Here is a 13,355-nt window from a genome sequence, read left to right on the forward strand (position 1 = left end):
ACGAGATTGCATTTTGTGGTCGGCCGGCCGGCCCTCCACCATGTGGACTATTGTGCGCCACTGTCCTCGGTAAGATGTCCTCCTTTTTAGGGTGTGATGTCCTCCTTTTTGGGGTTCTGCAAGTGGCCACCCTAAATGTAACACAAGTGGGCTGTTCACACTGCCCACGTTGCATTACATGTAACGCTGCACGTTCTTCCGAAAGTGCAGCATACTGTAGCGTTACAGCGCCTTAAGCCCCGTTAGACTGTTTGCACATGCTCAGTCATGTTGGGGAGGAGCGGAGAGCGGCCAGGCACATGGCTAATTAATATTTACTGCACGTTGTGATGTGCAGTGTTTACTTCCCGGTGCGGCCGCTCTGTGCGGCGATTGGCCGGGCGGGACCACGTGATGTCGCATGCGTCCAAGAGTACGCATCACGGACGCCAGAGTGAGCTGCACAACGCGGCTCACTCTGATGTCCACATCGAAGAGCACCAGGCCTTGCGTTAGGTGCACGTTATGCGACCTTAATGTAGCACCTAACGCAACATCTTGGTGTGCAAGTAGCCTTAAGTGAATAGGAATCGATTAAAAAAACTAAACTAAACTAACAGATACTTACCTAAGGAGAGGGAAGACTTCCGAAGTCCCCCGCGGCAGGGGATTCAAACATGGGAGCCAGCGCTGCACCGAGGGCACTGGGAGAGGAGAGGAAAGGCCCTATATAGGACACAGAGCCTTCCCTCTCCTTAAAGAGACTCCGAAGTTTCCAAAAAATTAGGTTTTTACTTTAAAAACCTCTTTAACATAATTACCCCTCCTAAAACGCTGCATCCCCGCTGCTGAAAACTCCATAAATCACCCCAAACTCCCTGGGGCACATCGCAGGGCTCCTCCCGCATAGAGGCAGAGCTTTGTGCTGCAGCTCTGCCTCTACGCCTGTCCATCAGCGCGGATCGCCGGCTCTCTCAGTCTTCTTTTACTGAGAGGGGCGGGGAGAGGCGGCGATCAGCGCTGATTGACGCGAATGGAGGCAGAGCAACAGCCCAAAGCTCTGTCTCCTTAGGGCAGCAAAATCCACAACCAAGAAAGTCGTGGATTTTGCCCGGGAAGTTAGGGGTGATTAATTGCTTTTTCAGACGCAGGGATGCCGCGTTTTAGGAGGGGCAATTATGTTAAAGAGGTTTTTAAAAACCTCATTTTTTGGAGGCTTCAGTTCAGTCTCTTTAAGTAAATATCTTGTTTATTTTTTTGAATACAGTTAGCTTTCAGTGAACATCTGTGGCTACCCACAATGCACCACTACTGAATATGCAAATTATCTCTTTATGCCCCTGAAGCCAGGCTAGCATCCAGAACCACTGGTGCATAGCAAGCCCATAGCTTTAAATTATGCAGACAGCCTGTTTTGGACTGTTTGTCCTCCTCAGTACGTGGCAGGGATTGATATGGATCTATGGGACAGGGCTTGGACCAGTACAACAGAGTAACCAAGCAGCTCGGGGTGACCCAAACCACTAGGAAAGTATAGGGGACTAAAAGAAACCGAAAAGCCCTCCTTCTTAAGATCAGGTGCTCTGACTGAAGTCTGACTGGATTAGCTGCATGCTTGTTTGAGGTGTGTGATTAAGACACTACTGCAGTCAAAGAGATCAGCAGGATAGCCAGGCAACAGGTATTGCTTAAAGAGAACCCGAGGTGGGTTTGAAGAATATTATCTGCATACAGAGGCTGGATCTGCCTATACAGCCCAGCCTCTGTTGCTATCCCAAACCCCCCTAAGGTCCCCCTGCACACTGCAATCCCTCATAAATCACAGCCACGCTGCTGACAAACAGCTTGTCAGAGCTGGCTGTGTTTATCTCTATAGTGTCAGTCTGCTGCTCTCCCCGCCTCCTGCAGAACTCCAGTCCCCGCCTGCATCCCTTCCCTCCCTGCTGATTGGAGGGAAGGGATGGGGGCAGGGACCGGAGCTATGCAGGAGGCGGGGGAGCAGCTGAGACTGACACTACAGATGTAAACACAGCCTCACAGCACGGCTGTGATTTATGAGGGATTGCAGAGTGCAGGGGGACCTTAGTGGGGTTTGGGATAGCAACAGAGGCTGGGCTGTATAGGCAGATCCAGCCTCTGTATGCAGATAACATTCTTTAAACACACCTCGGGTTCTCTTTAAAAGGAAATAATTATGGAAGCCTCGCTTTAGGTTTCCTTTCAAATTAAATAAATATGTCCGCCTCCATATCCCTCTCACTTCAGGTTCCTTTTCAAAGCACTGATGTATCGGAGACCGAAACTCTAAATATCTCCTCAGCATTACATTGAATTTAGGGTCTCTCCCTCCTCTTGAAAGGTACAATATAGTTCCCAAGGGATACAAGTTGAGAATGCTCTTTTGTGAATTTATGGGGGGTGGGTGAGGCCTTTTCATGGGGGTGAAACCCCCTCCTCAGGGTTAGACACTGACAGAGGCAGGAGAGGAGCAGAGTGCAGTCTGAGACAAGCAATGGATGGACAAGGGGCACCTGCCAGCACAATTAGCACGCCTGGAGGACATCAGTGAGGAGTATGGGGGACTTGAGGACATTTATCGATTAAGCTGATATAGAATTGACTTTTGAGTCGCCTATATCTGCTAAATAAGCTAGTATTTTGTTATGCAATTTTTTTAAATTTTTTTTACTTTTTTATGTTCTATTGAGAATTGTGTTTGTGCTGCGTTTATAGTGCTCTATATATATTGTGAAGAATGATAAAGTGCCCGGCAGGCAGGCGGTGTGCGGATCCTGTGCTTGTCAGCTGTCTTCTGTGTGCTGCCCTGATGTCCCTGTTGTGTGCCGAGACGGCCATGGATAAGGGGGGCACACCAGGATCAGAGGCAGGTTTGGGGTGCAGAAGCAGACATCGGGACGAGAGCACAGTAGAGTTTGCAGACACAGAGGATGTGGAACATGATGATGACGGCTGTTTCGCTGATGAAGAGGGGGATGCAGGCGCACCTGTTCGCTGTCCACCGCTGTGCAGCTGTACCCCAACTCATGTGGCGTGCCCTGGGGTGGGATTACTGGTCATTCCCTCCTCTACAGAGTGTCCGCCAGACACCGTCACCATGTAAGTAGCACTGTTAAATAAAGTATGATGTTTTTCGGACAATAATATTTTAAAGGACAACTGAAGCGAGAAGTATATGGAGGCTGCCATATTGATTTCCTTTTAAGCAATACCAGTTACCTGGCTGTCCTGCTGACCCTCTGCCTCTAATACTTTAAACCATAGACCCTGAACAAGCATGCAGCAGATCAGGTGTTTCTGACATTTTTGTTAGAACTGACAAGATTAGCTGCATGCTTGTTTCTGGTGTTATTCAGACACTACTGCAGCCAAATAGATCAGCAGGGCTGCCAGGCAACTGGTATTGTTTAAAAGGAAACAAATATGGCAACCTCCATATCACTCTCATTACAGTTGTCCTTTAAGTGAAATTACTCTTTCGATAGAAAATGCTTCAAGTATGGAATTTTATACTGTATACAAATATATTTTTAAAGGACCACTAATGCAAAAAAAAGGGTAACATATAAAATACATACATATAAATGTACATTTTTCACAGAGTAAAATGCACTATAAAGTATTTTTTTCCTTTGTTGCTGTCACTTATAGCTGGCAGTAAACATGTGACAGATATGACAGATTTTGGATGAGTCCATCTCCTCATAGGGGATTCTCCCTTACCCTTTATTGCACTCACTCCCTGTCAGCCTGCCTCCCTACTCGTTTGCACACTATTTTGGCAGTTGGACTGAATAACTGCAGTTCAGTAAGTGATTTGTAAATAAAGAAATAACTGAGGATCCCCCATGAGGAGATAGGCTAGTTCAAAACCTGACAGATCTGACAGATTTGCACTGCCTACTAGAAGTGACAGTGACATGGGGAAAAAGTCATTTATAGTGCATTTTACTCCGGAAGAAATGTGTATATGTATATTTAATTGTATGTATTTTAAATTTTACAATTTTGCACGATAGATGTACTTTAGGTCGCATTCACAGTGGGACGTTGCGTTTTAATGCAACATTAAAGTCGCAACGTGCCTGCATTAAGAGGTAACGCACTGCAAGCAGTGAGTTACCACAACGCAACATTTTTCAACGCGACTTTAACGTCGCACTGTGAACGGGCCATAGGATTAGCATTACAGTGCGGTAAGCTGCGTTATAAGACTTTATAACGCAGCTCCGCAACGTGGCACTGTGAACGGCCCATAGGATTAGCATTACAGTGCGGTAAGCTGCGTTACAAGACTTTATAACGCAGCTCCGCAACGTGGCACTGTGAACGGCCCATAGGATTAGCATTACAGTGCGGTAAGCTGCGTTACAAGACTTTATAACGCAGCTCCGCAACGTGGCACTGTGAATGTCATCTAAATGTTTTGAGTCTTTCCATTGTATCTTGCACCCAGCTGTGAATGACCAAAACCTCAAATTGCACTTTTGTACAGACCTTGGAGTACAGATTGCCTAGAAATGTGAAACTCCCTGCACGGTAATGAGCTGCACATAGCAGAAGCCCTTGTTCCTGATCTATTTGGATGCAGTAGTGTCTGGATCACAAAACTGAAACAAGCATGCAGCTAATCCAGTCAGACTTCAAGTACCCCTGAAATGAGAGGGGATTTGATTAATGAGGTTTCTGCTGTGTAAGTGGTGCTGTGACATATGTCCAGCGCCACTCTCAAAGTTTAGTGCCCCCAGGTGTCCCTGTTCTAGTCAGCCGAAATCTTCTACTAGACTAGAACTTCGAATATGGACGGGCAGGATAGGGCAGCTATCTTCCCCAATCACGCTCCCTTGTGCCATCCTGCTTTAAAGACCTGTAAAAAATAAAAAGGCACCAGCGCACAACTCACCTACTCCTGGATCCGATCGCTGCCTTTTGCGCCTTGTCAGCTCTCCCGTTCTGCCGCCGTGTCCCCCGTATCTGCTGTCATCTTCACTGTAATGACGCTGACCAGCTGATCAGCGTGGTACCGGCAGATATGGGGGACACGGTGAGTTGTGCGGTGGTGCTTTTTTTTTTGTTTACAGGTCTAAAAACAATGGCTCTCAACTGTCCCTCTTTCGGAGGGACAGTCCCTCTTTGGGAGCCCTGTCCCTCTGTCCCTCTTCCCTCCTCATTTGTCCCTCTTTCAGGACTTTGTCCCTCTTTCTATGTAAATATATATATTTCTCTACTAAAAATGTTTGACTCTAAACTTTATTCCCATCCTTTAAATTGATATATTACACATTTTAAAATATTAATATGAAGGAAAATGAAGCAGGATAGAAAGGACCAGTGTGGTTTGAATTATAAAACAGCATATTTTTCTTGTGATATCATTATGGTAACCGTGACTAGGGGTGTGCCGGGGGCGTGATCAGGAGTGTGGTAGGGGCGTGGCTTAAGTGTCCCTCTTTCTCATCTCAAAAAGTTGGGAGGTATGTCTATAACTTAAAGTACAGGAGTATGTCTATAAAGTACAGGAGTACTTTAACCTCTTAAGGACCGTATGCTTACACCCCCTTAGTGAACAGGCTATTTTTTACAATTTAGGCCACCGCAGCTTTAAAGAGAACCAGAGGCGGGGTTCTTACATCGCAATCCGTATACAGAGGCTGGGTCTGCCTATAGAGCCCAGCCTCTGTTGCTAGTTAGTTTCCTCCAAAGCCCCCCCTGTGCGCCGTCAGACCCCATAAAACACAGCCGCGCTGTGCGGCTGTGTTTACCACACGAATGTCAGTCTCGGCTGCTCCCCCCACCTCCTGAATCGCTCCGGTCCCCGCCCGCGTCCCTTCCCTCCAATCAGCGGGGAGGGAAGGGACGTGGGCGGGGACCGGAGCGATTCAGGAGGCGGGAGAGCGGAGACTGACATTAGTGAGATAAACACAGCCGGCGTCGCCAGCGCGGCTGTGTTTTATGGGGTCTGACGGCGCGCAGGGGGGGCTTTGGAGGAAACTAACTAGCAACAGAGGCTGGGCTCTATAGGCAGTCCCAGCCTCTGTATACGGATTGCGATGTAAGAACCCCGCCTCGGGTTCTCTTTAAGGCCAAGCTGCAGGGCCGTACAACTCAGCACACAAGTGATTCCTCCCCCCTTTTCTGCCCACCAACAGAGCTTTCTGTTGGTGGGCTCTGATCCCTCCTGCCTTGTTTATTTATTTTATATATTTCCATTTTTTTTTATAAATATTGCCTTTTTTATAAAAAATTTTTAAACCCCTCCCTCCCCCCGCCAGCCAATCACAGCGATCGGCTCTCATAGACATCAGCCTATGAGAGCCGATTGCTCTCTGAGTGTCCCAGGGGGACAGCCGAGTGTCATGGCTATACTATGTAAATAGACGTCTAACAGTCTCCTAGCGGTTTCCCCGTCTAACAGTTGCCTAGCGGCGATCGCCGCTGGGAGACTGATCACGGAGCGGAGCTGTCATTCAAGCGGAGATGAAAGCGCATCGGCGCACGCAATCTCCTGCAAAGCCCCACCCCAGGACTTGACGCCAATTGCCGTTGGGTGGTCATTGGGCTGCCGCCACGTTCACGCCAATTGGCGTGATGAGGTCGCTAAGTGGTTAAGTCAGAAACATCTGATCTGCATATGCTTGTTCAGGGTCTAGGACGACAAGTATTACAGGCAGAGGATAAGGAGGGCAGACCCGAGACAGGTAAAAAGGGAACCGCCATAGACTGTAATGTGAATTACGGCTATAGTGGCATTCAGTGAGTAATTTGGGCATCGGCAAAAGACTGAGGCCAAATTACGATAAAACAGTGCAATTCGGGTGCCAGCAATAACTGTAAGCCAAACTGTGTCTTGCCCCCACTGTATTTCACTCCGCCAGGAAATTTGCTACAGCAGGGTGAGATATTTTTCGGCTTCACCCGTGCCCAAACTTCTTAAAAGGGAGTAAATATGGCAGCCTCCATATCCCTCTCACTGCAGGTGTAATTTCCCATACTTTAGTGCATCAGGCCCACAGTGTGAACTTTATAAGGACTTATTATCCTGTCATACGGGCAGCTGAAGGTGGTGGATTTACGGTCAGCTGCTCTTGTGCATCACTTATTAGCGTTTGGTACATGTGGTGGACAGGCGCTCCCCCCATGGGGTCACATTTGAGTGTGGCAGGAGCCGTGGTCAGATGCGTCATGTCACGGTTCTCTGCACAAACGTGTGGGGTTACAAACACTGCCTTTCAGCTGCATTTTAATTGCACCGAAATGGCGCTTGTGGGCAGCCAGAGATAGATTAACCGCTTGAAGACCACAGGCTTACACCCCCTAGTGACCAGGCCATTTTTTACAATTCAGCACACTGTAGCTATAAGTTTGCTGCAGAGCCGTACAACTTAGCACACAAATGAATCTTGTCCTCTTTTGTTGCCACCAACAGAGCTTTCCCCGTACAGCACTTCCGGAGATCGCAGCACTGTACCTACAAATAGCGTATTTTTTTTCTTTTGCAGCAAGTCAGATGCGAAAGGTTGAACATGGAACTCCGCGTCTCTGCAGGGAACGATCGCGCATGCAAATGAGCGTTCCCTGTTAATCTCCGCCCCCAGAACTTGATGCCAATCGGCGCTAGGTGGTCCTGGGGCTAAAACTCTCCCACCGCCGATCGGCGTTAGGTGGTCAGGGGGCGGGGGGTTAAGATGTAATGGGGCCCTAGGCAAGGACCTTGTAGTCCTTTTGGTAAGCTGAAGTGGAGAGAGGTCAAAGAAGGTGACAGGTGGGCCCCTTGACACCCACTAGGCCTCAAGCACCTGCCTAGGTTGCCTGATGGATAATCCTACTCTGGTGACATATGGGCCCTGAACACATACCTCCCAACATTTTGAGATCAGAAAGAGGGACACTTAAGCCACACCCCTGCCACACCTCTAACCACACCCCTGACACACCCCTAATCACGCATACTATAAAAATTTCATAGGAAAAATATGTTGTTTTATTATTCAAACCACACTGGTCCTTACTATCCTGGCTCATTTTCCTTCATATTAACATTTGAAGAGCTAGAAATATCAATTTAAATGATGGGAATAAAGTTTAGGGTCAATTAAACACATTTCTCAGTAGAAAAATTCATATATTTACATAGTTCTGTACATGAGTCCTGAAAGAGGGACAAATAAGGATGAAAGAGAGACAGAGGGACAGGGTTCCCAAAGAGGGACTGTCCCTCCGAAAGAGGGACAGTTGGGAGCTATGTGAACAGGCCGACGAGCATGCAGTTTAGCTTTCGGCCTGAAAAAGGGCTAAGTCACCAGTCAGGTATGCAGTCTGGGAGTCGGGGCATGACAGCTTCCATTAGAGCAGGGGTATCAAGCGCAAATACAAAGTGGGCCGAAATTGTACACCAGTGACCGAGTCGCGGGCCAATTCTGATGTCTATTGGGTACCATCCTCTCTTATAAAGTTCCCAGGTGGCCCCCTCCCTCCCCTATACAGGTCCCTGGGGTCTACAGCTTACTCCCTCCCTCCCCCATATGGCTTCCCTGGTGATCTAGGGCTTCACCTTCAATATAGCTTCCCTGGTGGTCTAGAGTGGGCCAAACATAATGCAAAGTGGGGAAACCACTTGAGGGCCAAATTGAATGGATCCGAGGGCCAGATTTGGCCCGCGGGCTGACGATTGACATGTATGCGTTAGAGCCATGTCACTCAGTTGGTTTGGTTCTCAATATTAAGTGTTGCAGTTTTCCCTCTTTCCTCCTCCCTGGCCGCATTCCGATTAGCCTTCCTCTCTCTGCTGTGTAGGATGTGGCAGGGGAGCCCGGAATGCAGGAATGCCATTCAATGCTGCAGATCTTTACTTCCGACAGCATCCGTACCCCCCCACTCCCAACCCTTCCCAGACTACAGGAGTGACTCTGCAAATATGTCTCCATGTAAGATCAGCAGAAGACGCAAACATTAAAGTGTTTTCAATAAAGCACTGTGCTGGAACAGTTAGTAAAAGCTTAATTTACTAAAGTTGGTCATAGATAACTTGATGTATAGTCAGACTGACCATTAGATAGATTCCTGGTAAGCTGGCTCATCCGCCAGCGACAGATACAAAACTCAGATGGTCATCAACTCAGCGGAGAGAATTATTGGAAGACCCCTTCCCCCTCTAGACCTCATCTACAACACCAGATTGCACTCTAGAGCAATGAAAATTGCTGGCGATCACTCCCACCAGGCCATAGCTTCTTCGGATGGCTCAAATCGGGTTGGAGGTTCCAGGCCATCCCTGCCAGGACAAGGCGTATGAACCCTTTTTTCCCTGCAGCTGTCAGACTCTTGAACTCCGCTTGATCCACTCTCCTCCCTGCGGCCAAGTCACTCCACCCTAAGCCACAGCCACCTGCTGTCTGCCACCTGTCTACGAGTGCTGCTGCTCTGTTCACTGTTACTGTCTTGCTGTCCTGCTAGTGGTTGTCTCATCTTTCTGATACTCTGCTGTTTCTGTATAGCGATGCCATTTCTTTCTTTATTTTGTTTTTCAATGTTGTATCACTTTCACCGTGTCTAATTATTGTGCCAAACCCAAGTCTGAGCATGGCCAGGTGTGCTTGACGAAATTAACCGATTCTGATCTCTGTTGGAATCTTTTGCCTGGCCACACAGGCGTACATAAAAAAAAAAGCGCATGGAAATTTGGGCACCCAGTAACCCTGATAGTAAAATATCAGTATTTAATACCATAGCTCCCAACTGTCCCTCTTTGGGAGCCCTGTTCCTCAAGGCCGGATTTGTACTTTTTACCGCCCAAGGCCAACTATACTGTCTGTTTGGTTTTTATATCTGTGTGCCCCAATGAGAATTCTACTTACTTTCCATCATTGGATGTCACAGACAATAACTATTTTAGTAATATGCGTATAGACTTTGTTATGTTTTCCTTAAGAACTTTTATGTTATGCTTGCCATCTCGTTAATGATGGAACCATTGTGTCACCATTAGAGTTAGGCTGATTTGTACCTGCATGATAGAGCTTACAGGTCTTGCAGGGACGTCACGAGTACAGGACAGAGGGTTCAAAGGGTAAATCTGTCCTTGTAGATAGGGTTGGCTGCATAGAACAGCTTTACTGCCCCTCACTGAGCCGCCCCTAAATTTCTGGTGCCCTAGGCCATGGCCTTTGTGGCCTTGCCAGAAATCCGGCCCTGCTGTTCCTCTTTCCTCCTCATTTGTCCCTCTTTCAGGACTTTTTCCCTCTTTCTATCTAAATCGAAAGCTCTCGCTCTCCTCTGGCTTCTCCTCCTACTCTGACGGCATGCTGTAAGTGTAAACACAGTACAAACATGCTGCCCCTGTAATCTCTGCGCCTGATGCAAGTGTTTCACCTTGCCTCATGCGAGAACCGGCCCTGCATGTACAGCTATTAGGTGAAAGCAATACATATTGAAAGCGTGATATGCCGACATTCCTTCGCCGTGAGGATTCCTGGATATTATCAGGGTATTTCCTAGCTGATAAGATGCAATATGGCAAGAGAGACAAATGTGTAATAGATATGTGAATTTATAATGCGCGCTGACTGACTTTCATCCACTGTATATAAACAAACACCCCTCCCTGTACACAGCGCCTATCGCTGGCCGCACACCCACAGAGCACACGTTGCCCGGGGATTGGCTCCGCCTCTGTTTGGCTGGTATCCTTGGCAACTGCTGGAAATACACAGCTGTAGGTATCCCAGCAGCCCTTCTTATAATGCAGGAATGTCCGGGCTCCATTGTACGCTTTTATCCCCATGACGATGCTGGGGGTCTGCGGACAAAATGTTCAGACTCGTTAACCTTTACAACTCAAGGGAATGTGTAGCAACTTTCTAAACTCTTCATATAAGGGAATGTGTAGCAATTGTTCATATAATCCTCTAAGTTTAGCACAAAAACGAATTTTGCTTTTTTTCTTAATCCCATTTTCATTTGTGACATTTGACATTTTTGACAAAATAACGTAATCAATAAAACTGATTAATGTAAATTATTCAAGATTACATTTTTTTTTACAATATTCACTTATAAATTATTCAATCAGTGTTAGCCCATTGTGAAATCTTTCCTCGCCCTGATTTGCATTATGAAATTTATCACAGGCGGCAACATCTATAGCAGTGGCAGGTGATGTCTGAGAAATGTTCCTTTAATGAGAGTTCTAAAGCCAGTGGAAAAGATCTCTGGTCCCCCAGAATGCTCGGGAAGGGGGATGGGGGCAGAGAATTCTACATAATAAACAGCCTAAGGCCACATACACACATCAGACCATAGTCTTTTGAAAATGAAAGATCACAGACCAATTTTACCCCCTTCCATGTAGTATGAGAGCCATACCTTCACAGTCTTTTCTATGGAGCTGAACTCCCCATCAGAAAAAAATCTTTGCAAGATCCTGCACACAAAGATGCTGTACAGACACAAAAGATCAGTATCTGCAAAAGATCTGTTCCTGCCAAAGATCCGTTCCTGCAAATTGCATTCATAGTCTATGAGATCTGCAGATCATCATACACACCTTGTTTAACAGACATTCATCTGCAGATCAGACAATCATCTGCAGATCTGAAAATCCATCTTGGTGGATCTGATCTGCAGATGAATGTCTGTTAAACAAGGTGTGTATGATGATCTGCAGAGATCGTAGACTATGAATGCATTTTGCAGGAACAGATCTTTTGCAGGAACAGATCTGATCTTTTGAATGTCTACAGCATCTTTGTATGCAGCATCTGGCAGAGCCGGATTAAGGCTAAATGGGGCCCTAAGCAAAGTAACTGATTTGGGCCCTCCATCATGTCGTAATAGAATCAGAAGATGCAGCTGCACAGCAACATGCCGCACACACCGGGGCAACTGAGCTACTGGTTGCTATGGGCAACAGCCCGCTTTCCTCTGTGGGTGCACAATGCAGGGAATAGCAGCGGCAAAATGCAGAGTGAGAGATGAATGGCTGGGACATTTGCACTCAGGGGCTTGGGCACCCCTGTGAAGAGGGCGCCAGATATGACAGCAGCAGCACTTTCCCCCTGCATCTCCAGCCTGGCAATAGCAGAAAGCTCCTCCCAAACTAGACAGTCACCATGCAGCCTCCATCCCAGTGAATATGATAGTCCAGCAGAGAAGGCAGCCGCAGCGGGGGAGAATGACAGCACCAGATGACTCACATTCACCTATTGTGATCCAAGCAATAGAGGTCCCGTCATCCGGAGCCCATCTGTCTCCTCTAGAGTGCTGCCGCTCTGTTACTACTACTATTACTACTTCCTACTTTCTGTCTGATTTGAGAATCAGGAAGTTCAGAGCGAGCGGCTGCACTGTAGAAGAGACAGATGGGTTTCAGATGACGGGATCTCTATCGCTTGGATCATGGATAGGTGAGTGAGCGTTTGCCATCTGCTGCTATCATTCTTGCTGCAGCTGTGGTTCTCTGTGGGAAGGGAGGGCAGAGTGGGCAGCGGCAGAGCGCACAGTAGCTGGAGGGGGACCTAGGAGGAGAGCCTGGCTCTGAAGACAATCAGCAGCGCACGGCATCATTTGACAAGACAAGACAGATAACATTTATATCTCGCTTTTCTCCTGGCGGACTCAAAGCGCCAGAGCTGCAGACACTAGGACGTGCCCTATAGGCAGTAGCAGTGTTAGAGAGACTTGCTTAAAGGGAAGGTTCAAGCAAAAAAAAAAAATGAGATTCACTTACCTGGGGCTTCTACCAGCCCCATGTAGCCATCCTGTGCCCTTGTAGTCACTCACTGCTGCTCCAGTCCCCCGCTGGCAGCTTTCTGACCTCGGAGGTCAGGGCCACATTGCATACATTTTTACGCATTCCAGCTAGTGCAGGAACAAAAATTTACGCGTTTCACCACTAACGCGTAAAAATGTATGTGTTAATGTTCCTGCACTAGCGGGAATGTGTAAAAATGTACGCAATTTGGCCCTGACCTCCGAGGTCAGAAAGCTGCCAGCGGGGAACTGGAGCAGCAGTGAGTGACTACGAGGGCACAGGATGGCTGCATGGGGCTGGTAGAAGCCCCAGGTAAGTGAATCTCATTTTTTTTTTTTTTGCTTGGACCTTCCCTTTAAGGTCTCCTACTGAATAGGTGCTGGCTTACTGAACAGGCAGAGCCAAGATTCTAACCCTGGTCTCCTGTGTCAGAGGCAGAGCCCTTAAAGGGACTCCGAGCAGTGCCTGTGGGTATGCCTTTAAGCATACCCACAACTAATTAATTACATCCTCACACCTACCAGCATGATCTTTGTAATTATATCCCCCTGGGTTCCTTATATTTCATTGCATTGTGCTGAATCGAGCTGCCGACTTTGGAGAAAAGTCG

The 13,355-nt window shown here is 47.5% G+C and overlaps 1 protein-coding gene across 1 annotated transcript in view; it reads left to right on the forward strand.

Annotated features, from left to right (window-relative positions):
* Window positions 1-2,833: 2,833 nt before the first annotated feature.
* LOC137540937 (polycystin-1-like) overlaps window positions 2,834-13,355 on the forward strand; it is a 228,347-nt gene continuing 217,825 nt past the window's right edge. The window contains exons 1-2 of the mRNA XM_068262113.1: window positions 2,834-3,096; window positions 9,082-9,247. Of these exons, the coding sequence (XP_068118214.1) occupies window positions 2,834-3,096; window positions 9,082-9,247 (429 nt within the window). The remainder of the gene's footprint in view (window positions 3,097-9,081; window positions 9,248-13,355) is intronic.

The sequence above is a fragment of the Hyperolius riggenbachi genome, chromosome 12 (assembly GCF_040937935.1).
Source record: "Hyperolius riggenbachi isolate aHypRig1 chromosome 12, aHypRig1.pri, whole genome shotgun sequence".
Classification (NCBI taxonomy): domain Eukaryota; kingdom Metazoa; phylum Chordata; class Amphibia; order Anura; family Hyperoliidae; genus Hyperolius; species Hyperolius riggenbachi.